Consider the following 27,577-nt stretch of genomic DNA (forward strand, 5'->3'; position numbering starts at 1 on the left):
CGGTCCTGCCCGGCCCGGCCCTGCCCTGCCCCGCCCGCCCCGCCGCGGACGGACTGTCCGCGCTCCCGGCTCCATCGGCAGGCCGGCGGTGAGGGGCGGGCTCCCGGCGCCGCCAGCAGCTCCTCCCTCCTCCCGGCCCGGGAGCCCCCGGCGGGGTGACAGCCCTGCCGAGCGCAGCCGCCCCGGCCGGGGCTGCGGAGGCAGCGCCGCTCCCCCTCGGCCCGCTCGCTGCCGGGACCAGCGGGGCGGGAGCCGCCGCCCCCGTGCCCGCCATGTGGAAGCTCAACAAGAGCAGCAAAGTTCTGCTGGACGACTCGCCCGAGGAGGAGGAGACGCATCCCCGCGGGCCGCCGCCCGCCGCCGCCGCCGCCTTCGCGGCCCCCCAGGTAGGAGCGCGGAGCCCGGCTCGGAGGGGTCGGGAGGCTCGGCCCCACTCCCGCTGCCCTCCTCTCCGGCGGCATGAGTAATCACTTTTCCCACTTTGGATGTGCCGGCAGCCTGGCCCTGGTCGAGCTGGGGGTGTTTGCGCAGATCGTGCGACTGTCACCCGATTTTTGGGGTGCTGAGTGGCCTATCCACCTCTGTTTCCTTCCAGCAGCCGGCCTCCGGCATTGCTGGGACTTGCTGTCCTTCATTCCAGTGGCTTCATACCACAGGGTACTTTCTCTCCCGGCCCTAGCCAGGGGTACTGCAACCCATCTGTAAAGCATAATACATTAAACAGGGATGTTTAAGAACATACCTTCATTTTCGTGTTTGTGTAGAGCACTGATATTTTGGCACGATTGCTTTTTTTCTATGGTTTCAGTAATAGTAGCTGGCTATCCTTAATCAGCCGCAATGTTGTTTGAAAGCTTTCATTGTTAAATAATGAGTTAAATACCAAGTGACCTTCTCAAAGTATTGGTCGCCTAACAAATACAACCTGAAAGGAAGGGTATCCGTTGAATATCAGGCAAAACAACTGAAAAAATGTTTGTTGACTTGCTTTCAAAAACTTGGTAGCAATTAGGCATCCGTCCAGCTCAGAAGCCTGTTACGCTGCGTGGTACAGCTTTGTTGCTGAACTGATCTTCTGTTGCCACAGATTATCTTTAGATGTTGCATGAGAGGTTGCAGGACACCTGCATATCTGAAGTAAGCAGTTGCCCAGGGTTGCGAACTAGTGAGGTTTCTATTCAAAGGAAGGTACGAAAGCCCACTCAACTTCCCACCCCATGTTTGTCTTGCTTGGCTTGCTGGAAGAGCTGGAGTGTGTTTGGATAAACTACTCTCTGCTTGAGTTCCTGGTTGACAAGTACTATGGTTGTCAACATGTGTGGCTACTGCTGAAGAGCAGCCTCTCCCAGTCACAGCAGTTATTCTATCTTCCAGTACCAAAATCACCAGTTTAGTCTTGCCTTGCCTTTTCCCCTGCGCTGTAAACAGAAGAGCCCTAGCTCTTGCTACTAGTTTGATAGCAGCTGTGAAGATTCATATGGATGAATAGCATCTTCTCCTGTGGGAGAACAGTCAGTCATTTTGGAGACCCCCTTTGTGGGAGGAAGGGGGATTGTGAGGTTGGAGGCAACCTGAAGTATCTCCGACAACCTCTCATGCAACACATAACCTCTCCCTCCTACAGATCCTATCCTCAGGTGCTTGGAAACTTCCACTGTTTTCCTTAAGCTGTTAGCTTGTGCTGTTGTAGCCCTCCTAGACTTGCTTAGCTCCTGAAAATCTTCCTCAAACACCAAAGGTCACTGAAAGCTTCCAGTAAATCCGACTGACTCTTAACTACTTCTCTTCTTTACCATAAATGCTCCAAGCCCCCTTTTAGACTCTTGACTATAGCCTCCCAGTCAGAAGATGATTCTTCAGCCTTCTGTCCAGACAATTCTCCCAGTCCTCTGCCTAGCAACAGAGGCTGGAATTTGTTTTTTTACTGGTTTTGGTTTTCTTTTGTTTGTGGATTTTGTTTTTTTTTTTTTTTGTCCAGTCCAATTGTCTTTTACTATCCTGGGCTTCTGTTCCTTTAGTAGCAATCTCAAGGTATAATGGTGATGATGATTTCTGGTGCAAATGGTTTGCATTTTCATCAGTTTTAGGAAAAATCCTTTTCAAGTCCTAGGGGCGCTGGAATAAAAGAAGCTGATTTTGGTATTGGAGGTGGAAGATGAAAAATAAATTATTCTAAGTCACTAAATGAAATAGTCTTGAAAATCAAGGATTCAGTAAGGTTAGTGCAACTGTGGTGTAGCTTGGCCCAGAGAATGAAGTGAAGACCATAAGCTATTAGTTTTTTTGCCTGTTAAAATCAAAATGTCTCGAAAGAAACGCAACACTCCTCCCACAATATTTAACTGTATTTATTTTAGAGTTTATGTGCGCTTTAAGGAAGGATAGACTGTATGGACAACTATTACCACTTGATTAACTTTGTAATTCTCATGGTCAAGGCAGCTTCTAGATCAGCTATAGGTACAATGTGTCTAAAACACAGCTTAGACAGGTGTCAAGGGGAAAGTGTGAGGTAACTAAATGCACTTGTTCAGCTTGTTGTAGCTGATCTGGTTTACGTGCCCTGCTTTTAGCGTTTGACATTTTTGATGTTTCATCAGAACCTGTTCTTTCTCCCAGTAATATGATTTCAAGGCACTGAAATCCAGTAATGTGTAGGGGGATTTGGTAGTGATCTGCACTTGGCCCCTGCAGCGTCCTGATGTGCAACACCCAACTCCCTGACTTCGGAGGACAGCAACCCCATTGGAGCTTGGAGGAGTTATGGGGACAGTTCTCGTGGTACCCTAGCTGTGCATGAGAATGTCAGTCTTCCTCAGCTCTGTTGTTGCGGTACGGCCTGCTGTGAATGAAGGATTACCTTATCAAGAAGAAGAGAATCCAGGACTTCACTAATTTTTTTTTCTTTAGGGCCAGAATCCAGGTAATTAGTTTGAGTGCCTTTTAGTAAATTAAGAAGCCCAGCAATAGATTTCATGCAACAGAAAGTTGACTGTTAGATTTCATTTCCTCTAGGTTCTTTTCTGATAAATCATTTGGTAAAAGAGAAGATGAACTGGCGTCATCATATTTTGACTTTGATTTATGACATCTTGTTTTTCCCAACAACTGTCTTTTGTCTTTATTTTCAGTTTTAATAAGCAAGTGACAAGAAAATCCTTAAGCTTCTACCATTCATGCTATAAATAAGGCTGAAACTTTTTACTTCAAAGACAAGAAATTGGTAGTCTCAACTATGTCATTAAAGCAGGCCAGGTTGAAAGTATTCCAGTGTAATGAAATGTTGGTGCTGTATGTTGTTTCTTTAAAGCTGAGAAAGAGTGAAGGACTTCTCACTGTGCAACCTAATAATTAGGACATTTCATTAGCAGACAGCAACAAAGAATTAGGCTACTGTAAGTTAAAAGTAAATAAACAAAAAAAAACCTAACACAAAAAACCCCTTTGTTACTCTGGAGCAATTTTAATCATCCTATTTAGATATGGAAGCCTGATCTGGGCTTACTCAAGCAGACATTTGAATTTGTAGAAGTTCATAGTTCTTAAATAGGAAAGCTTAGTTTGATCTGTAAAGAGGAGTTTTGACAGTTCTGGTTTTGTGTTATATGGAGTGGTTTGATTTTGTTCCAGGGGAGAACAAAAACAAATTTTAGAACATGAAAATTGCAAGGGAGGGAACTGTCAGCCTCTGGCCACTTTTTAGCAAAAGTTTCTGCATATATTCAAGTACTTTGAATTGTTAACACTTATTTAAAATAGTAGGGTGTTTCCTGAGATAAGAAAGACAAGTAAATTTTGAAACAGTACTTGTGTAAATAAATGTGTTGATTATTGTATTCTTTATTTTTTTTAAACCGGACAGTTTTAGACTGAATCTTAGAAGTTAATTTTAATTTATACTTTGAGGCATAAGTATTTTTAATTTATGTGATGAAGGTGCGTTGTTCATTTAGATTATAATTAATGCATTTAGGCAACTTAACATGCGTAAATAGTAAACACTTATAAAATGAAATTAATGTGCTTTTTATGTGTCTCTCTGAAAATATGCTAGAAATGTACATAGTGGTGCCAAACTTGTGTCCAGTTTGTAATATAGTCATTATGTTTCAAACTGTAGTTGTATTTTTGGAAAGGGAAAAATGCTGGGTTTTGACTTCTGGAAGGCGCTGTTTTGGCAGTTTTGCTAAGTTCTCTTTGATTCAGTCCTGCTGTCATCTAATCAGTGCTCAGAGATGTCAATGCTGTGTCAATATCACATGGAACTCTGACATAAAATGGCACTCAGCTTCAAAACACATCTATATATTAGGGCAGTGGGTGGGTATCAGGCTGGTCTGTATTATCTAATGCAACTCTTATCTTTCATATGAAGATATTTCAGGACCTTAGCCTTGATCTGTTCTCTCTGATTGTATTTTTTGTTATGTTCAAAGAGAATATGTGCAAAAACATGTTTTATGCTGAATTTTGTTTAGACTTGCTCAGGATGTTTGGAAGTTGGGTATACAGAATTTGAGTTATATATTTTAATGAAGATGTTAAGGTCTTTGGTACGATTTTAATATGAGCTTTCATCTTGAAGTGAGTCAAACTCAGACAGGCCCTGCAGGAATGGGTGGGAGCTGAGCAGCATTTCTTACATTCTACTAATACATAGAATAAGGGTATTTTTTAATTAAAAAAAATAATAAAGCAGTCAGTGCTAATCCAGCTAATGCCTTTCCTTCACTTTCTAGCCATTTCAGGCTAGAAGGTGTCTCAGGCTTTGCCTGCAGTAGTCTAATAATTCTGACATACATTCTCCTCTCTGCTAGCCTGTTTTTTTCTTTTCATTGAAGTTGTTCTTGTGACATTTCAGTGATATTTTTCCTGGCTAAAATCCATCACCTGTATTCTGTCATCATTCTTGAATGTTAGATTGTGGGACTGTCAGAAAAGACTTTCCTGAGCCTTTCCTTGGCCTGCCTTTCTTGCTTTTCCTCCTTCTTGTCACACACCGTCTTTCAGCAGCTTCTGGAGTGGGTCCTGTTTCCTTACAATCTTCCTGGAGCTCTATAGAGCAGACAGTGTCTTTTGGGGCTTTAGGCTTTCTTTTTTTAAAATCCTTTTCTTTTCTAAGGTGCTTCAAATTTTTATTTATACTGTCATTTTTTACACAGTTGACTGGGATCAGATATGCTTCTCACCTCTTATCCCCTTTCTGTTGGCTTATTCTGACTCTTAGAAGTCCACAAAGCACATATTGTCTGGTTGGTGTCCTACTATAGATGCCATCAGTATGTATCTTTTTCTTTCAGTCAAACCTATAAGGTGAAGGTTGTTGGTGACGTTTATCTATTGTGCAAAAGAGAATTTGTGTCCTGGACTTTACTGTTGTTTTCTCTATGAAGTCTACATCAAGTCTGCTTTTGTAGTATTTTTTTAAATTATTATTATTATTTTTCTTTCTGTCTAGACAGCTGAAATTCTCGCTTCCCATCCTGATGGTGATTACTTCCTCTGCAGCTTCTAATACCTATGCTGTGTTTTCCCATCTCCTAGTCCCTGCAAATCCCATTGGTGATATTAATGTTGTTGCTTATGGCATAAAGTTTAAGTTCTCCTCATCCTTCAGATTCACTTTCTTCAGCTGGCCTGTCTTTGTTTCAGGAAATTTACATTTAAGTCTCTGTCCTTGCTTTCAGGGTTTTTCTTAGTACAGGCCCTTCCTCTCCCCTGTTTTTCATTTTTATCACTTGTATCTTTCCTCAAGCCAGTTCTGCTTTACTGACTCTTATTGCCTCTGTTTGCCAGCAGCTGCCTTGTCTGTCTTCCTCCCCTCCTGCCTAACACAGAATTATCCCATTTCACCGATCCATAAAACCACTGTCATCTTCTCCTCTACATCATTGCTTGAGATCCACTTTCCCTTATTTATTTGTTGTATCTTCACGGAGCTTTGTGAGGTTTCTGGAGCCATACTCTCCTGTTGGTGCTGAACTTCCTACCATCAATATACAAACTAGAATATAACAGGTTTTGAGAAAGAATGAATCATTTTAATTATTTGCTGGTAAAATAGGTTTATAATTTTTCCCCTCACTTTTATAGAAACTATTTGCCAGATTGCGTGAGGACATCCATAACATAAGTGGAGTTACTAGAGGTTACTGAACACTTTACCAGGTACACTATCTTTCAGTTCTGTCATCATCAGAGGTACATTTCTAACAAGTTTTGCCTCTGGCTCTTTGTGAGGAGCTCTAGGACAGGTCTGTGTTAACACCCCAAGGTTGATAAAAGCCATATGTCAAAAGGAAGCAATGCATGTGCTGGTGAACACTGTACCAAAAAAGGATGCATTCACCCTGTTTTGCAGAAATTGAACTAGGAAAATATGGCCATTACTCATGCAAGACATTTATTAAAGACATGTAATTTAATGGCAAACTCAATCACTGAATAAAAATTGTGTGTCAGCTACTGTCTTTTGAATTAGCATCTGTTGGTTTGTTTTCTGGATCATGGAAATCAAACATAAACTTTTACTATGGCTAAGTTGTTAAAAGTAATTGACGAATTTTTAGTCGGAAATTTCAGCAAAATTGAAAACTTCACTGACGTTTTTGAATTGCTGCAGAAATTGAATTAAAATTGATTATCTGACCTTCCTTGTTTCAGCTTTGACACTGATGGTATTTTGATCTTAATACAGCTGTTTTAATTTTGTGAAACATATTTGAAATATTTTAAATTAGGCAAAACTAAATTCTTAATGACATATAGGCTTTTCTAATATTTTCAAGGTGTTCACTCTTTAATATTCTTCCAAAAGTATTTCAGAGAAGCAAAGTTTGAATAAGATGTGTTATAACCACTTACTACAGAGATGCACAGTAATCTGAACAATTAATAGAATAACCTTGTGTATTGATGTAAGAATAGAGAGAATAGGAATCTGGTGTTCCAATGTTTCTGTTTGTAATGCCAATAAAATGCAGAGCTACAGAAGTATTCTTATGTAAATACTTAGATTCTGAGATTAATCTTCTCTGGTGCCTTTGGCCATTTATATCAATTGGCAGTAAAAGTATAGAAATAATTTAGATATTCTGTTGTAAAATGTAATGGAATGTGAAACAATAACTGAAGTCATTAAATGAAACAGAGTTTGTGAAAATGCTAAACAAGTTCTTAATAGCTGGATGCTGAAGAAAGGAGCATCATCTTTATTATTAATACTGAATAAATTAAAATTATTTGAAATATGGAAACCAGTTTTCCTATGCTTTCGCCTTCCAGTTGGTCTGGGGACTAATAGGTGGTTATGAAAGACTAGAAGATGGAAGCAGTTTTAAATATGTTTTATGGGTTGTCTTCTTTATATGAAGTAGTTACCCAGACTTTAAAGTAAGTGGAGTGAAATAAGTTATTCTATAATTGGTCTGATGAATTATATTTTAAAAGCGTATTTCCATTTAGTGTTGTCTAGTAAATATATTCATAAAATAAAGTATAATTCTTTAACATACTTAGATTTTTACATTTTCGTTTTTTTAATTTTCAGTTTTGCTGAACACTGTCAGAGGAGATTTGCAGGACAGGAATCACTGTCACTATTTAGTTACAGTGGCATATTAAATGATTTATTGTCATAATGTAGATGTTTTTTCTAAGTGTAGTGAGCACTCTGGAGTGGAAAAGTATTGTTTATAGAAGAGAAAAATGAATTTAAAATGCCAAATTACTCTTGAGCAAGACTTTAGAAATGCCTAGGTGAATACTTTAACTTGGTGACATTAACAGGCAATTTTCAATTTATATCACCTGCCCAGATGGCTTGTTTGATTCACTCACTTGCCTTAGGGACATACAAATGGAAGATTGAGATCTAGCAGTAGATGAAATATGGGCAAGGCTGATCAAATTATCTTGATCTCAGTCTAGGCTATCTCTGCCAGAAAGGAGCAGAGGCAGTTCATGGTTCAGCACTGGGGGAACATCTGAACACATAGCCTCATGTCCGAGAAGAAAGCTGTGTATGACTGGGTAATGCAGCCTCTATTTGTTAAAATTGCAAGCCTTGTATCTCTTTAAAGGCATGTTTAGTTTTGTGTGGGTATTCAGGTACAGTTCAGCTTTGTTTTTCAGCTGTGTTAAAGGAATATGTGTAGTTGTTTCAGTGCCCATTTACTTTTGATCACTGTTGCATCAGTTTCCTGACACAAAACATATATCCATCCATTGAATTTTTCCAGGTGTATGTTATAGGTGCAGCAAGGAAAATGAGGCCAAATACCACTGATCTTCTGCTGATAACTTCCTTCTTACTTATGTTTGAGTGTATTTTGCTTTGGATTTTATTCAGTTCTAAACTCAGATAAGCAGAGTGACTTTCGCATTAATAATCAGCTTTAGTCTTGTTCGTTTCATTTTACACTATAATAGTAAGATCCTTCTCAAACCCAAGGAAATATTTTCTTTTGTTAGCTGTATTTTAAGATGGTGATCTCCTCTTCCCAATCTGTGCTGTTTCTGGTTAGGCTGTGTATATACAGTTGTTCAATTGTTTGGTTTGTAATCAGTGTTTTTGGAATCTTTCCAACTTTAGAGGTTAATTTCAGGTTTGTGATTTCCTGAGTGATTTTTTTTAACTATTTTTTTTTAACCTTCCCCTCTCCTATCACTAAATTATTTAATAGGGTTTGTGGCGTACTGGATATTATGTTAAATTCTTCTCTGGAACGTACCTCTTGAGGTGTATCTCTTTGTTTTGGGATTTTTTTTCCACTTAAATGGTACTTCTGTGGTACATGATCTAATTCACACTCACAGGCATGATAATCTAGACTTTATATTATGCTCAGTCCTTGGTGAGGTGTGATGATAGGCAGAGGGGATTCAGTAAGTCAGTAGAAGGGTGAGAATTTGCACCAAAAGGACCTACTCTGTTAACAGTATGTTGTTTACTCTTATCTGTGCTCAGCTCTGACAGTGAGTGTGTGTGTGTGTACCATAGGAAGGTTCCACAAATGGGTAGAGAAAATCAATAATCTACCATTTTATGTGCTAGAGCAAAAGAAGGGCATACAGAGTGAGATGATGCTATTATTTGCCTTAACTCTTCAGTGTCCAGCATTCCTCATCTTGGCCTGAATTATGAAAGCGAATGATCTAAAGAGACTAATTAATTACTTTACCACAAAGGAAGCTGAGGGAAGTAGATTATGATTTTGATCTCTGTACAAAAAGGTTTGTGTGCAAGTTGAATTAGTCCCTTGAGTACCTTATGGTTTGCAGTATGTCCAACAAAAGGGCACTTGTTTCCTTGTGAAAACACACTGCACATACCAACCTTCCCCTGCCAGAACTGGAGGGCTATTCAAGTTGCTGATCAGCATTTCTCACTATCATTAGCATTTAGTCACCTATTAGTATCTAAATACTGTAATTGGGGTCTATGTTTTTCTTTTAAATTGAAGTAAAAAGTGAATTGTCATAACTCTAAACTGTGCAGATAAAATAGTTTATGAGCGTTCAGCATCAATGTGTGTTATGCAGCATGATAAAGAAAGCTCATCTTCACTCTTTACATGTAGCGGCACAGTAGATTGTCCTCTAAAGAAAACTTGAAAAAACAAATCGTAAGCTCTCTGATCTCAGAATGGTAATGCAAGTAAAGAATATGTATCAGAAGAAGGGTGTACTAATGTGTATCACTTAAAAAATACAAATTATTCTGTGGGTAACAAGTGAAGATGGGATGTATGTGGCTTCTCATCTTTTTTCCTCGGTTCTTCCCAGTGGTGGCACAGGTCCCCTCCCTCCCTCTGCTCTTTCCCTCTGTTTATTTTTATTTTATTTTATTTTTTTTTTGTACACAGCCCATTCCTACTGTACAGTGTGCAGGTCCCTCCCTGCAATGTGGGCCATGGATGGTTCTGAACTCCTATACTTGCTCCTCTTGCACTCTTCCCACCATGCAGCATTAGTCTCCCCTCTGCTTTTCATAAGGATGGATTTTCCACAAAACATTTTGAAATCTAGTTTGCTGGAGACTGCTGAACTCAAACTTACAGGCTGTTTTCGGTCAATCCATGGGATATATGGATGGACGTCACAACCACACTGCCATTGTCCAAGTCTCCTTTCCTTCAGCGGTGTATCTTAAAAGGATGCTTTGGATACTTGTTAGGTCTTCCACCCCCAAATATGTGTTTTAGGGATTAGATTCTCACCATTCTTTTTCTTGAGGGTTTCATATCTTTTAATCTTTGCATTTCATATCTCTAAACTTGGTGTTGTCCTCTAACCATCAGCCTCCGCTGCATGAGTATAGTTGCTGCAAACTTGTGTCTCATTCCGTATGAGATAGCACTCTGTGAGTAGTAACACTGTATTAACACAGCAACACAGTCCTACTTGTCCCTCATTTAGAGAAGCAAATGCATCCTTTTGTCTACTACTTATTGTGAATTACATCGTTGGTTGACAATGGTATTCACATTTTATTATGCTGACTCCTTGGCTCTATGAGGTGCTCGTTGCATCTCATCGTTTTCCCCTAAAAACTTTCACTGTGAAAATGCCTTGCACCCTTGTTTCCTTGTGCTCAGGCTTGCTAGAGGGTGTATGCCTTCACACTTCTGTTTTTTCTCTTCTCTAGTAGAACATGATGTCTCTGTATGCACTCTCATATTTTTATTATCCTTCCTATGATACTTGGAGAGCTGGAAGAATTAAAATGAGAGGTTTTATTTCTTTGGAAGGTACTAACAGTGTCCTGTTAGTTCTGGAGGCGGCATTGTTGGTTGTTGAAACTGGTAGCTCTGCCAGCCCTGGATGTCTGAAATAATTTTTTCTCTTACTGTATTTCCCCTTGGGGCTTTCCTAGTTCTTGTTAATTTTTTTTTCTTCTTGGGAAAAATTTGGACAAATCAGCTGAGGTATTCTCTAGCTTGTATCGTGTCAAAGGAGAGATGCCATCATGTTAAGTCTAAGACCTCATCCGAAAGCTTGAGAGCTGGGAGTGCTGAGAGGAAACAGGTAGACTTCTGAAATGGTATGTGTGAGGCATTTCCATTTAAAGTATTGCTAATGTTTTTCTTTAAAGGAGGGAAAAGAAAAATCCAAAAGGGGGGGAAGTAATTAAATTTAATTTGAGAGTACTAGACAAATCTTAACTTTGTAATTTTTTGGTATCCCATCTGCAATAATGTCCTCCTGTGTTAGACAGCCAACTGAAACCTGGAAGTTAAATAACTTGTTGAGATCCACAGGAAGTAATATTCTCATTTTGAATGATAATACGAGTTCCTGACTTTGTGTTCTGCCCCAACAACTAAAGCTGGCTATCTACAACTTGCTCTATTCCAACACACAATTACTATTGAACTATAGCGTTATGGTCTTCATACTCAATTCTAGAAATGCTCCATCCTTGTCCCTTGTATAATATAATTTATTGCCTGTAAAGTAAATAGAGACAGTAGTATGCAAATAAATAAATAAATAAAAATGCCTGGGATTTGAAACTGGTGTCTCAAAATGAAGCTGATACATCTGGGCCCCCACATGACTAGAAATACGTAGCACTTTTGTGCTGGCTTTCTCACCTCTTTCTGATGCTGTTAGCAAAGTGAAGGAGGTCTTTGGTAATGTATAGAAGCTGGGATACTGAGTGTTTTCGGTGTCTTGGGATATGTGTGTGTGAAGTTACCAAAACCAAAAACTAAGCTTATAGAGCAAAGAGCGTATCAACTCCTTAGCATTTACTTTAGTTGAAAAGGAAGGAGTGATAACTTTGATTTTTGAAACAGCGAGTATCTGATGTAAGCAAAATATGGACCAAAGTGAACACTGGAGGTTATGTGAAACTGCCACTTTGAAGACACTTTCCATAAAAGATGTGTTCTGGTTTAATTCTGAGGGTTTTTTTGAAACTGGAGTTAAATATTTACAGTTATACACAGCTGTTCTGGTTTTGTACTTGTGACTGTTTGTATTTGGAGTCATATGTAGAGAAAAAAAAATAATAAATTTCTCATTAAAACACAGAGTGAAGAAAATGAAAATTGCATATTTCCTGAATTCTATATCGCAGTTCCTGTATATTTGGCTTCTAAAGTACTCCCAACAATGATCTTACTTACCTTGTCTTGAAGAGAGCATTGATAGTAGCAGGATGGCCTGACAATACTAAGACAGGAGTTTAATTCAGAGATGGACAGAAATGCTTCCCTACTGAATAACCTTCACAAGCATTTTTAGCACTCTAATTTTCTTCTGAAATCAACAGTTACAAATGGAGGGGAATGCGGGTGAAAGTCTGTCCTTGAGTCAAAGAAATGTAGAACTTTTTAATGTGAAGGAGGAAAAAGTCTTGGGACATTCCTCTTCCTCCAGGCCACAGACACTGCATAGACCATCACCTAGTATGATATTTAGAAAATCAGTGGTGATCCAAAAAATAGAGAAACAATCATTAAGATCAAAATAAATTTTTATTTTTAATTGTACTAAATTTGTTATGATAGAAGGGTGTTCTTGATCTCTCTTTGTGGTATGGGGTTTTTGTTTTTTTAAGGGTTTGATCTGTTTTTTTACATCTGGTACAATATTTTTCATCATTATAAGTAGTTTTGTTCACATGTCTTATTTTATTGGTGGTGTTCACTTAATTTTGCATTGTGATCATATTTTGTCAATTTTATGATGGCCTGAATAAAATAAAAGCATTTATGGATAGTCTAAAATGTGTCAGTGCTGATTGTCAAACCAAAACTGACTATTGGCCTTTTTTATCTTTATCATTTTTTGAGAATAAAGACCAGTTTCTTCATGATGAAGTGTCATCTTCAGTGTCACATCTTGCAACAAAGGTAAATACCTGTTCTTTGAAAGTGTAACATTTTGTATATATTTCAGTCACTGTATGCTAGTTACCAGTTTTTCATGGACATCTGATTAAGGAGGATATTTATATACTTCATTGATGATTTTATAATTATGTATGATCCTTGGTCATGGGGTTCTCATTGAAGTAATATTAGCAGTGCAGTATTAGTTGGAAAGCTGCCTTATTTTCTTTCATTAATGGGGAGGGAAAGGTATCCTAATTTTTTTTTCTTCCACATGATAGATATTAGAGCACAAAATGAAAATAAGACACAGGAATAACTGAAGTCTAAAGAAGCACTAAAATCTATCTGCAACTGCCAAAGACAACATGAAAAGTAGAAGAGATCTCTCTTACTTATTCCATTATATGTAGCTCAGCTGCCTCTATGACCACAAGAGGTTAAGAATTTTATTCCGTATCTCTTTCAGGAAAGAGAAGTAGGCATGCAAGTTAATTTTTTTTTTACCTTGATATGTGTCCAAGAATCTTCTTTAATGTTCTTAAAATACATTAGTGGAAGATGAAAGAACTGGAAGTTATTATGATATGCTAGAGCTTGTTTTGAAATTCCATAGGTATAGAGAAAAGTATTTTAAAATAGGTTCATTAGCGTAACAGGATACTTTACATTAATATGTATAAACTGAACATCTGTCTCTGTTACTTCTTTTTGTTCTACTTCAGATGCAGCATGATTTTCATTGAAAATAGTAGTTAGATTGTATTATACCTTTTCCTACCCTTTTGAAAAAATATAATTTTTTAATGAAAACATATAATGCCATATATTTTATACCAGATGATAAATGTTTAGGGAGAGACTCCTAAAACTGTTTTATATTGAAACTTTTTTGCTCCTTCTTTCAGGAAGGCTTGATAAGTGTGTGCTTTGACTTAAAAAAAATCCCAACAAATATGTCACCAGGCAAACTACTGAGCTGCAGTACTTTTTATTTTAAAATAAAACCCTCTTGTCTTAAAAATGTGTTCACAAGAAAGCACCTTATCCTTATCTTCTCTTTCTGAAAGCGATTCTGTATTTTATTTGCTTGTTTTGTTGTCTTAGAAGCACTCAGTACAGTGATACTCGAGAAGTTCTAAAATCTTTAATACGTTAATAAAAGGCTGATGAATTACATGTGTGGCCTTTTTGGTATGCACATATCATGAATAAAATAGTCTCCGTGTTGAAGCATTATGGTGAAGAACAACAAAGTTCTGGAAGAAGAAGGTAGTGGTTAAAAAATGTATCTGCTTTGTAGAGAAACAGCCTTCCTGGTCTCTTAATGCCTGAATTTTAAGACAGTGCTGATGCCCCTTTGCAGAGGAAAGCCTTTGACCTAGGTTTGGAGGTTTAAAGTAGGAGCTAGTCCTAATGGCTACAGATGGAGTTGGAAAACAGTCTTAGATCCTGCTGTTGCAGGAGGCTGCCCACTGAGCAGTGAGGACAGGCTAATTGCAATGCTGAATTTCTCTAGTTCCCTCTCAACAGCTCTCTTGAAAGGCAGGTATAGCTGATTAAAAAGCCTTGTGACATCTGAAAGTGAGGAACTGTGAACCCTCTAGTGGTGCTCTGCAAAATGCAGAAGTCTGGAACTTGTGTTCACACTGTGCCTGAACATATGACTTAAAGAGCAAATCATGAGGAGCAGCTGAGGGAGCTGGGGGTGTTTAGCCTGGGGAAAAGGAGGTTCAAAGGAGACCTCATGACTCTCTACAACTACTTCAAAGGAGGTTGTAGCCATGTGGAGGTTGGCCTCTTCTCCCAGGCATTAGTAATAGGACAAGAGGAAGTGGCCTCAAGCTGCACCAGGAGAGGTTCGGATTGGACATCAGGAAGCGTGGCTAAGCATTGGAACGAGCTGCCCAGGGAGGGTGGTGGAGTCACCATCCCTGGAAGTGTTCAAGAAATCACTGGACATGGAAATTAGTGCTATGGTTTATTTGACATAGTGGTGTTCAGTCAATGCTGGACTTGATGATCTGGGAGGTCTTTTCCAAACTTAATGATTCTATGATTTGGCCTCTGCAAAACTGGTCTTGCGGGGTCTCACCTATGTGCTGAGCTTCTGCGTTAAAAGCACAGCAGAGACTTCATCTACAGTTGGTTTTAGGCCAGATTTTGAAAAGAGACAAAGAGTTTTGAGTAACAAAATAGATCATGTTTGAAACCATCTAAGGAACCTGAATGTGCACAAATCCATGGAACCTGATGAGATACATCTGTGGGTCCTGAGGTGGAGGTAGTGGCTAAGTCACTATCCATCATTCTTGAGAAGTTGTGGCAGTCTGGGGAAGTTCCCACTGACTGGAAAAGAGGAAGTATAACTCTCAATTTAAGAAAGGGAAATAAAGAAGACCAAGGAATTGCAGGCCGGTCACTGTCAACCCTGATGGGGCTAGATCCTGGAGCTTCATTTTTTGCATGCCACAGGATAGAGTAACTGCTGACCTGCACACCAGAGGCTGGCTGACTTGAAACACACCTCTTCCCCTCCTGCCACCCAATGCTTTAATATCTGTAAGACAAATTTGGAGAGGAGTGTTTTTTTACATTTCTCTTATTTGGCTTCTTGTATGTTATGAATGGGTTTCCTATAATGTGGGAACAACACTTTAGTACAAGCTGATTTATTTTTTTTTATTGTTAAACACTTAGTTGTAACTTTATTGAACTGTAAGGTACTTATACAGAAAATTCCATCTCTAGCTTTTTTATTTTAGGTTCTTTTTTTTTTTTCAAGGGGAGGAGTGAGGGGAGCTGTAGAACAAACAATTGTTTCTCCTCAGTCAAGGTCAAGAGGAAAATCTGTTCTTTTTGTTTGTATTTATAAAAAAAATTTGCAAGCATTTTGTAGAGTGCCTCTACTTTGCTGGAGAGTTTTGATTCACCAGTTGTCAATCCTCTGTGAAAATACTTGTGAAGGTCTGCTAAAACATTGCCCAAATATAAATTTCTATAAATCTCATTTTGTACCTGCTGAGCAGTGACTTTTTAGGGATTAGCTGCTTAACTACACAATGGCATTGAACATGCTGATTCTCACCGCAGGTATACAGCAAGAATCCCCTGTAATTGCTCTTTTTGGTTGCTAAGACTGTCATGTGGCTTGTTCTAGCCTGCAGAGAATGACTTCTGTGCTCCAGAGCCCTGCTGGCCAGGCAGTTGGGAAGTAGAAAAGTCTTTAAAGGAATATTTTGAAAGTACAGGTACCCACTCATAGTGCAGTCAGAGTAATATTCAAACATACTTGAATTTCTTGCTTTGAACTGTAAACTGCTTGTCTTGTACATCTAACCCGGTGTCCCAAATCTTGTTATTCTTTGAATTGATTGAATTCTGTGTGAATAAGATGTTCACATATATTAAACTCATCCATCTGATACCTGAGTTTACCTGTTTTCAGTTAAATTTACACAATTGTCCTCTTTAGTATATGTTCATCTATATCTGCATACTTTTTGTGTAATTTACTTTTAAAAATTGCTTTAAGGCCTGAACTACTTATTTAGTTTATACCCAGCTGTTAGCATTCCTGGTTTGTTGCATTTTAGCCCAATTTTTCGTGAACCTTCTTGCCCTCTAGCAGAGTTCTAATTATCAACTGTTTATCTTTCACAGTAAAATTAACTGAAGTGTCTTCTTTGTGATGCTTTACTGTTTCCCAGTGGATTCTTTGATTGTTCATTTATTACTCATTGCTTGTTTACCTATTATGAGATGAAGAATCATTTAAACATCAGAATGTGTTGATGTGGTGAAAAATGGTGTCCTTAAACTAATTTTTGGTAATAATACTTATCAATTTTGTAGGAGACTTCCAATTGAAGAGGACCTGTTCCATTCTGGGGCATTTTATAAAGTTAACTATCAGTAAACATTTGCTCCCTGTTTTATCTAAAGAAAGAAAAATTGTAGTCAACATATACAATTTATGTACAGTTGATTCACTTGAATCAATACAGGTAACAAAACAGAAGCCTTACTGTGAAGATTGAGTTTACAGAGTGAAGCTTAGGGGGTGAGTTTGGGGAAGCCATACTGTATGTACAAAGCTGTATGTATGGAAGAAAGTTGATAGATGACTGCAATTTTCAGAGGGTGCTTCAGCTGTTATAATAGTTGCTACTGCAAAAAAAGGTGCTTTTGCCCCTAAATTCCACGTGCTTCGGAGACATCTTTTAATGAGCTGATTCGTAGCATTAACCTAAAAGACTGTAAAAAATGAGTGATTTAGATTTCTGCTGGCTTAGTGAGTTGAACTGGTTTTCCACAGCATCACACAGGCAATGGACTGAGTTGACCCTTTTCAGCAGCAGTGTCTGATAAACCAGATTTGTCACGTTGTGAGACTTTTCTCTGGGAATCTGTCTGACAGATGGGCACTGATACTGAAGCATTGGCAAAGCAGAGGGGAGGGGACTGGGGGAGAGAAACGGCAGACAGTTTGAGTAGGGATACAGACTGCATCCTTTACATGATGTTCTAGAAGTGACTGCTTGTACTCTCAGTTTCAGATGATACTCTAATTAAAAGACATCTTTCTCATGGGGGAAAAAAGAGTACTTCATTAGCTGGAGTTTCCTCTACTGAAGGAAAAGAATCTGTGCTCTGGCTTGAGCACTTCAGATGCCTGTTGGGACAGAGGATGATGATGGCTTTCAGTAGTCTGCCACTTTTTACATTTCAGGTGACTGCACAGGGGATTTCTGCAAAGGCTTTCACAACCTAAAGTGGAAGATATGGGAGAAACTTTATTAATTGCTGTTCTGATAGGCATACTCTGTGCTGTCATAGCCAAACTGGTATGAGACCAGTCTGTATTCCTACTTCAGAAAACACTGAAATGGCATCTTGAGAAGTTTCTTCTTTGTTTTTCATTGACATATTTGAAACATAGTAGACTGTGGCATCCAACCTGGTTTCTAAAGCTTTTAACTTTCTAACATCTGATGTTACAATTGTAGTCCTTAATAGTGCTATCTTTTTTTAGCAATCCCATAAGCATTTCACTGATTTTTTTTACTACAGTTTTGACTGTACACCTGGTTCTATTCCAGTGGTATCAGTTAACTTTGATTTTCAAAGATGAACTTCTCCAAGCTCAAGAATAGCCCAGCTTAGCAAGCAGAGAAAGAAGTGAAAGTGGCAGGAGGCATGAACAAGATGTTCCTGAAAAACCTGAAGCATAAAGGGGAAGCATACAAGAGGTGGAAGCAGGGTCAAGTGACCTGAGGAGAATATGAGCATGCAGGGATGGGGTTAGGAAGGGTTAAACCTACCGAGAGTTAAATCTGGTGAGAAAAATGAAGAGCAACAAGAAAGGCTTTTGCATGTACACCAGCAACAGAGAGAGTGTAAAGAGTCTGACTCTTCTCAGGGTGCTTAGTGAATGAGCAAGAGACAATGGGCACAAACTGAAATAAAAGAAATATAATTTAAACGTAAGAAAAAATGTTTTCACCATGAGGGCAGTCAAACCCTGGAACAGATTACCCCAGGAGGTTGTGGATTCTCCAGCTGTGGAGATATTCAAAACCTGGCTGTACATGATCCTTGGCAATCTGCTGAAGCTGACCCTGTTTTGACCAGTGTGGTTGCACCGGATGGTCTCCAGAGGTCCCTTCCAGCTGTAAAAGCTGTGTGATTCTGTGAACTCTGGATGCTGAGTTATTTCTTTTTCCACTGACACATGGAAAAATACTTTAAAGGTTTGAGAATATAAGCTACTTAGTTACATTTATAAACCTTTTTGAAAATTTTTCAGTAGTACACTTTTGAGTTTTGTGTAGACAATTACATCATAAAAATGAGATACAGAGCTTCACAAGAGGATTGATGCTTTAAGACCATATCAGTACTGTGTTTTCATACTTTGCATAACTTCAATAGTTTTACGTAAAATATGTCTCCAGTGTGGTGAGGAGTCAGCTTACTGAAGTGTCATCTTGCTTACTGACCTTCCTTTGACATCCATTGCAGGGAAGTCAATTGTTCTGGGATCTGGGTCGTTTTCCAGGTGCTCTGTTAAATTGTAAGAAATTCCCAGCTGATTCAGAGAGTGGCCCATGTATTCTGGCAGTCTGTCTGTGCCTGTGGCAACAGGAGATGGTGTTCAGGGAGAACATAACTTGGCTAGTGTCTAGGGCCTTTACCCCTAACATCAAGAATCATTGTTTTGAGTATTAGAGGGTGCATCTCTCTAAATAGGGGGTACTGATTTATGGATCTCCTTTCTGAATTTGTGATGGTTCCCAGGATTTTTGGCTGTACAGCTGCTGAATGTCAAACTGATGGTTCCACAGAATGCTGACTTCAATATCTCCTTCCTGAGCTGTACCTGCCAGCAGATGCAGCTGTAACTGTTCCAGCTGCATTGGTGGTGGCACTTGTCAGTAGGTTTAAAGTCATTAAAGAACTTGGGAAAGATATACAGAAATGCAACAGGCTATCCTGAGGGATTTCTTTACTATGTGACAGCTACATGACAGCAGTAGTCAAAAAACAGAATTGTGGTCTTAAAAACAGTTCAGTAGTTACAAAGAAGCTTCTGAAAGTATGAAATAAGTATTTGACCTCCTCCTTTGCTAAGGTTTAAATTCTTCAGTATGCTGCCACTGAGAAGACAATCAAGATTAAGCTGTTGACTCCTGTTCAGTTGGGAGAAAAGATGTGTCAGGAGGTCAGTGGTGGTGCAGGCAGGTGTAGAAGAGGAGGCTTAGGTGTTGTAGGCAGAGGTTCTGGTTTTTCTCTTGCATTTATGTGGTTTCTTTAAGCCTAGTCTGTTTAATGTATAGTAGGCTTTTGCAATTACTTTTATCACGTACTGGCAAAATATGGTCTACTTGGACATTGGTACTCTTATCTAGATTATCCTGGCAGTGTTTCCTTTGGAAACATCAAATAAGTAAGTGCTGGAAATATATCTTAAATGTTTTGTGTACATTTCTCCTAAGGCCTAGTTGAGAGAAGAATAAATTAGTTACAATCTGCTACATGGTTATTAGCCTTGTTTGTACCTACCAAATGCCATGGATATGAAAATATTGAAGGAATGTGTACATAGACAGTGATTTACATACAGGTAGAAAGAGTGCAGAGCTTTTACCTGAAGACCTGCACATGCCATCTGATTGACACTGAATAGAACTTTTCTCATAATTGTTCTTAAAGTTATGTGTAAATCAGAATTGGACTAATGAAATTAAATTTTAAAAAATCTAGTTAAAAAATATGGAAAGCTTTGGGCTGGATATTGGTACTTTTGTTTTTTTGGCTATAGGATTGCTTGAGTATCCAAACAGGGTAGCAAAGGTTGGCATTCTTCGGTGGAGTATGTATGATGTTCTAGGTTAAAGAAGGTGTATGTATAGGTATATCCTTTTTTTTACATTGAACCTATGCATATAAATGCTTCTCTCCAAGTAGTCTTTCATCAATGTTGTTCTTTAAAGGTACATATAATTTAAGTTAACCCAGTTCTAAGTATTAAATTGCTATCTGAAAACTGGTAACGAGGTGGGTTTATTTTTTCTTAATCATCAAATTTATTAGGTGGAAATGACTTGATGAAACATCATTAATGAAAAAAGACAAACATATACAAATTATGTCACTGAGATATATTTGCGTCTTTTTCCAATTTAAAGGGCAGTGAGAGTTTTTAAATGCAACAAACGTAGTGAATTTGCCTGTGGTAGCAAAGGTTCCTCCCAAAAAGGCATGAAATAGCAGAGTTTGAGTAAGATAACAGAAGATGATAGAATCACAGAATGGTTTTGGTTGGGAGAGACCTTAAAGTTCATCTAGTTACAACCCTCCTGCCCTGGGAGTGACACGGTCCACTAGATCAGGTTGCTGGTCAAAGCCCCATCCAACCTCGCTTTGAATGATTTCCAGGGATGGGGCATCCACACCTTCTTTGGGCAACCTGTTCCAGTGCCTCGTGGCTCTCACAGTAAAGAATTTCTTCCTAATATTTAATCTAAACCCACCCTCCTTCAGCTTAAGGCCATTCCTCCTTGTCCACTCTCTACATGCCCTTATCAAAACTCCCTCTTTGGTTTTCTTATAGCCCCCCTTTAGGTACTTGGAGGTATTCTAAGGTCTTCCTGGAGCCTTCTCTTCTCTATGCTGAATAGCCCTAGCTCTCTTAACCTGTGTTCATGGCAGAGGTGCTCCAGCCCTCTGAGCATCTTTGCGGCCTCCTCTGGACCTGTTCCAGTAGGTTCACATCCTTATTATGTCGAGGGCCCCAGAGCTGGGCACAGCACTCCAGGTGGGGTCTCATGAGAGCAGAGTAGAGGAGGAGAATCACCTCCCCTGACCTGCTGGCCACGCTGCTTTTGATACAGCCCAGGATGCCGTTAGCTTTTTGAGTTGCCAGCACACATTGCCAAATCATGTTGAGCTTGCTGTCATCCAACACCCCTGAGTCCTTCTCCTCAAGGCTGTTCACAATCCGTTCTCCACCCATCCTGTATTTGTGATTAGGATTGCCCCACCCAGCTGCAGGACCTTGCACTTGGCCTTGTTGAACTTCATGAGGTTCACACGGGCCCACCTCTGTCCTGTCAAGGTCCCTCTGAATGACATCCCTTCCCTCCAGCGTGCCAATTACACCACACCTGGTGTCATCCACAAACTTGCTGAGAGTGCACTCAATCCCCCTGTTCATGTCCCTGACAAAGATATTAAACAGTGCCAGTCCCAGTACCAACCCCTGAGGAATGTCGCTCATCACTGGTCTCCTCTTGGACATTGAGCCGTTGACTGCAACTCTTCGAGTGCAAACATCCAGTCAATTCCTTACCCACTGAGTGATTCATCCATCAAATCCGTGTGTCTCCAGTTTAGAGACAAGAATATTATGCAGGACTGTGTCAAATGCTTTGCTGAAGTCTGTGTAGAGGACACCATTTGCTCTCCCCTCAGCCAGCACTGCTGGAACCCAGTCATAGAAGGCCATCAGATTTGAAAGGCAGAATTTGCCCCTAGTGAAGCCATATTGACTGTCACCAATTCCCTCCTTATTTTCCATGTGCTGTAGCATACTTTCCAGGAGGATCTGCTTTGTGATCTTGGTGAGCAAAGAGGTGAGACTGACTGGCCTGTAGTTCCCCAGTCTTCCTTATTTCTGTTTTTTTAAAATTGGGGGTTATATTTCCCCTTTTCCACTTAGTGGGAACTTCACTGGACTGTCACAACTTTTCAAATATGATGAATAGTGTCTTAGCTACTTCCTCTGCCAGTTCCCTCAGGACCTACGGACTCAAGGAAGATGAAGGATATTTTTAACCTATGAAAAGCTAAGTGCTTTCTCAAGTTTTTCTGTCTTTTAAATTTTTGTTTTATTTTGTTTTGTTTTGTTCTTTCTTGTTTTAAAATGGATTACTTCCTTCAACAGTCGACTTCCTGAAATTCTTCCTTTTTATGGAAGTTTGTTGTGGACGAAGTACTGTGCAGTGAGAGGAAGCCCAGTCAGAGTAACAAATCCTCACGTGAAACTTTTTAGAGAATTTACTTGAACAACTAAAACAAGTAAGAGTATTAGGCCTTCATTGACTAAAATTGAATGCTTAGACCATCATTTTCACCACAGAAGCATTAAATGTTGAGTACTGCTTGAAGAGGCTGATAGTTAAACACGAGGATTTTGAATAGCAAGGTATCTGAAGGTATCATCTGCAGTTTGCCTAGTTTTACTTTATGCTACATATTTTTATGTAGTATCTACATATTTTTAACTTAATTAAAAATAAAAGTGTATGTTTAAATTAAACATGAGGGTTTGCTTATTATAAGCTTTATTAATTTTATTGTCAGAGTGGGAAAAAATATATGTAGAAGCTGTTGTTTTATTTTATGAAGCCATGAGGAATGCTGTGGTTTACAGTAAGATTAGGCATGGATGTAGGAGGAGGTGAGTTGTGGTGAACCTGGCTCTTGTGTACCAGGTCTGTCCATATCCCATAAACAAGAGCTTGAAACTGCTCTGGGCTTGCTCAACCTTTCCTCTTCAGAGTTCTCCAGTGCTTTGCTGATAGCTGGATCCATGTTTGTATCTTTCCAAAGTGACACTGAGGCTAGGCTAGACCTTCCTCCTGAGCCTAAAACAGACCTGCTATGCCTCTGAGTTGGAGTAGATGAAGCAGTTCAGATGTGAGTAGGGAGGTGGGTGAGAAGTGAAAGCACAGGACACAGTAAAACAGAACAAGGTATGGAAATACTCCATGATTAGCATGTGGTCACAAGGGTGCTGTGTTACTCCTGTAAGTCGTAGAGCCTGTGGGTTTCTGAAAGGTGAGGAGTTGGCAGTACCAGTATTTTCCTGTCTGATTTTTGTGCTCAACTGGTAGGTGACATCTTACATGTGGATATACCAGTTAAACTATAATCAATTAAAACCTAAATGGCAAATTGATACTAATTTGCACCTCTGAGTTCTGCAAAAAGGATGAAGCAAGATGAAGCATAATAATAGGTGATGAATTAGCCTTTGCTTGTGTTGACAACTATTTCAATGTAATCAAGTAACACTGACTGACTGGCACTACCATTCTTACTGGACTCTGTGAGGAAGAACAGCGGCTTTCAAATTCTGTGCATGCATTTTTTATAAGCATGCTATCAAAGTAAAAATAACTATACCTCTTTATTTCACACTGGGGAGAGAGGTTCAAACCTTTAGTAAAAAGTTGAAAAATAATTTATGCTGCATGCTTAACGGTCACAGGAAATTTAGGGAACACACTGTAGTGCACTAGTGTCACATGTTACACGTCACTGGTGAGCTAATGCTCTTACCCTTTTTGCTTGCAGGTCCAGAAGCTGTAGTTTTGGGGTTAAATCTTAAGAGTTTCATAATTCATGTGGCTGTCCTGTCTGTTGTGACCCTTTCTAGCAGTGACAGTTTATTTCATTTCTGTCTACTGAAGCTCTTTAGACTGTCTTAGAAGCTTCCTAGATTCCCTTCTTACCGTGATATACTAAAATGGAGCCAAGCAGCTCCTGCCGGCAGATCATTCAGTAGCCCAGCTGTACTCACTGACATCACAAAATCATCAATGTTTTATATTCTCTTCTTAGCAGGAAGGAGCTCTTGCTGCAGTAACCCAACCAGCTCTTTTCCAAAGCATGGCCATTCTCTGCAGCTGTACCGAGCCGCTGTGCTCCCAGCAGCACCACACGGAGACAGGAGATAGGGCTGCTGCTGCCCACCAGCCACCCAGAGCCAGCAGTGGCAGTCGTACTCTGTGCTTGTACGTCTGATTCCCATTTATGAGAATGTTTACTTCTCTATATAGGTTCAAGGTGCAAGTTTCCGGGGTTGGAAGGAAGTGACGTCTATGTTCAATAAAGATGATGAACAGCAATTGCTAGCAGGATGCAAGTCTCCAAAATCCAAAGGGTAAGTAAAACCAAGTGGTCTATCTGCTATTAAAATGCACTCACTGTAACAGAAAATAGCTGTGCAAAGTAATGAAGCTAGACACTGAGAACAGTAGTGTTCAACTCCTGGAAGTCAAATCAGCAAAGAAAGGTTTAGGTGCATTTCAGAGTTATGTGTATGTTAGGCTTACAATGAATAAGGCATGCTGTATTTGGAAAGGACAGATGTTATTAACATTTTTAGGTTTGTCAGGAAGAAAAGGGAATTTAGCCACATAATATTTTTTTTACTGTAGAAAAGGAGTAAAGGCTTCTGAGTAAAAGGGTCATTCTTACCCTCTGTCTTTCCTCTTAAAGATTAATTATGGTTGAGTTTACAAATTCATTTTTTTACATGCCCTACTTTCTCTTTTGAAGTCTTACTACCCCTAAAAAGGTTAAGTGGGGTAGCTATACTAGGATCTGCAAGTCTTCCTTGTCGGAGCTGAGGTGGTTACTTGGCGCAGTTCTGCTGCTGACATGATTGGAGGTGTTCTCTGAACAGAACAGATCTCCTCCCAGAACAGACTATTTTGCTGTTACAAATATATGTAGGTTTTACCTTCATGTGCTACCTAACTACAGTGGGTACAAACCAAGCGTGCCACATATCAGTAGATCTGTTGCAGCCAAATATTAGCTTTGATAAGACTTTCTGTAGTATGCTTTGTTTCCAGTTTACTTTGAAATATATGTGTTTCAGAATGGAAGGGTATATACCTGCATGTAGGGGGTGTTTGCATATAAATAAACAACATAGAATATAAAAGCATATATTTCCATTTCCATTTGAGCCTGTTCAATAAAACTTCACAAAAGTTCCCAGCTATCTGTGTACACTTTTACGGGGTGTTACTAAGATGCTAGGCTCCTCTAATGATGCTTGCAATTGATGCTGAATATAAGAATCAAGTAACACAGTGAAGAGAGCAAAAATATTTAAACAAAGTTACCACAGATGTGGAAAGCTATTTTGGTATTATTATGAAAACTGCCTGTTTTTTAAGTTTAGGATGTTTTTCTTTAACTGTATACCACATTTTTTACTTTACTTTTAAAGAAAAATGGAACTTTTCAAGTGCACTGCTTATGAAATACAAGAAAAGTGTTTGGAGTATGTGACTGGTTTTAGCATGATGAAAATTCTGAGTAATCATAAATTCAAAATTCAGTAAAGGAAAAGTAATTTTAAAGGTATTGATTTAGTTGCTTCTATTTAAATATGAGGGAGCAAAGATTTCATGGATGGAAAAAAGCTCTTTTAATAGAAATATTAGAAAAAGATTTAGTGGTGGGTTTAGTTGTGGCTAAGGAATTTATATGCTACTAGTGGATAATGTTTTCAATTTGCTGTTTAGCTCATTGAACCCTGAAGGTTGTGTGTTTCACCACTGGTGTTCAGCCTATCCTTGTGGCCCATTATATGATTACGTACATAACCCTTCACAGAAAATTAACTGTAAACATTTGACATTTCTGTAATTTAAATATTCCGGCTGCAAATATGAAATTATTAAGACTGAAGATTCTTAATGGGATAAGAAAAGTAATATGAGTAGCCTTACAAATGTCTCTTTGAGAGAGAAGTTACAGTAAAGGTTGTTATTTCTTGGGTTTGGGAGGGGGATTTTGGGAGTTCTTACCAGAAGTACAAAACAGCTGTTTTCACAATATTGTGTAGATAAAGCTGGTATCTTTAAAGTCCTAATACTGTCCTAACAGTACATCAACTATTTTAGGGTATAAGGTTTAACTGGCAAGGGGGAGACAGGAATATGAAACTGAGGGACATAGTGAGTGAGTGTTAAAGCTGGTGTTAGAAAGGACATTTTCATATTCTTTCTATTAGCCTACCTCTGGAGATTTTTTTTTTTGTTTGTTTTTTGTTTATTTGTTTTGTACTGTTTTTTGTTAAAGTCCTAAATAGTTATAATGCATCCTAAAATACTTGGTACATTTCCAAAGGCAGTTCTGTGTAATTCACCCCTGGGGGGTGTTGGTGGGGGTGATGGTATGTATGTAAGTTCTTTTATAATAGGAAATGACCATACTCAGTCCTCCTCTGATTTATCACTGCAAGATTCTGCTGTGTTTAGGCTTACATGCATATGATGGTGTTTTTCCTGAAGTTGACAGTAATGGATGATTAGACAACTCATTAGCATCCCTGACTGTAAAATATATAAATTAATTGAATGCTTATTAATAACTACTGCATACATTGTAAAATGAAGAAATTTATCACTGCACTGTTGTTTTTTTGTAGAACAAATCTAAAGTTAAAGGAAGAGATGAAGTCTGAAAAGAAGCCAGGTTTTTGGGACAGTTTGGTGATAAAGCAGAATGTTCCACCTAGGAAACCAGATGAGATTGAGGGATGGGAACCACCACAGATTAGCACTGCTGACTCTACCAGCAATGCAGCAACTCCTTTAAGTGACTATGCAGCCTGGTCAGGCTGGGAAGATGAAACCAAAGGCTCCACAAAATACACAAACCTGGCCAGCTCAGGAAACAGTTCCCGGTGGAGTATCAAATCAGCTGGAAAGCTGGTTAGTATTAGACGTCAAAGCAAAGGTAACCTTACTGACAACTGGGAAGAGCTAGAATGATACTGGTAACGTGAAATACTTTATAGATAAGAAGAGAAAGATTCCATGATTTACTCATATGTTTAAACCAAAATCAAATCTGCTCGATCTTGCACCTTTATACAGTACTTTGTTTTATTCAGATTGTTACAAATTTTTGCTCACCTGATAGTAAATTTTCTTATTACATTGTTAAATAGCTATGTTTTCCACTCTGAAAAAAAAGTAGAGAATCTATTTTGTGCCTATATTTCACATTCAGACTTTGCAGTATGTTGGATTGTTGGTTTTACCAAAAAAAAAGTAATTCCTTAGTGAATGTATACACTGGTTGTAAATTTGACTGCCTTATGTAGGAAGTTCCACTAGCTCGAGTCCTGTTCTTTTCTGATGTTTGAGGGTCACTCAAAATTTTGGTTTTGATGCTGTCCCTTTTTAACCAAGAATACTGACCTGTTGCTTGCAGGGAGAATGCTTGTACTTAGCAGACTGTTTTCCAAATCTTCAGCCTCAGCATATGCTTCAGCTTGTGCACACAAGATGCTTACTGTCACAATGTGCTATACTGTGTATGAAGTGGGAAAATACTATTCTAATGTAGTTCCTTCCATTAGAATAATGTCACCAATAGTCAGGTCAAATGGGTCTTCCAGAATTTGGGGGGGGATTTTG

The 27,577-nt window shown here is 39.0% G+C and overlaps 1 protein-coding gene across 2 annotated transcripts; it reads left to right on the forward strand.

Moving 5' to 3' along the window:
- LOC114000466 (testis development related protein) lies at nucleotides 1-27,577 on the forward strand. Of its 2 annotated transcripts, XM_027744790.2 has the most exons (4): nucleotides 1-386; nucleotides 12,804-12,863; nucleotides 24,191-24,294; nucleotides 26,581-27,577. In XM_027744790.2, the coding sequence occupies exons 1-4, from the start codon at nucleotides 273-275 to the stop codon at nucleotides 26,924-26,926; spliced, it is 624 nt and encodes a 207-aa protein (XP_027600591.1). In that variant the 5' UTR covers nucleotides 1-272; the 3' UTR covers nucleotides 26,927-27,577. The 2 variants fall into 2 exon arrangements, with proteins under 2 accessions (XP_027600591.1, XP_027600590.1); XM_027744789.2 differs by lacking the exon at nucleotides 12,804-12,863 and having other exon boundaries at nucleotides 9-386.

The sequence above is a fragment of the Pipra filicauda genome, unplaced genomic scaffold, assembly GCF_003945595.2.
Source record: "Pipra filicauda isolate LSUMZ 115617 unplaced genomic scaffold, ASM394559v2 scaffold41_size5083284_pilon, whole genome shotgun sequence".
Lineage (NCBI taxonomy): Eukaryota > Metazoa > Chordata > Aves > Passeriformes > Pipridae > Pipra > Pipra filicauda.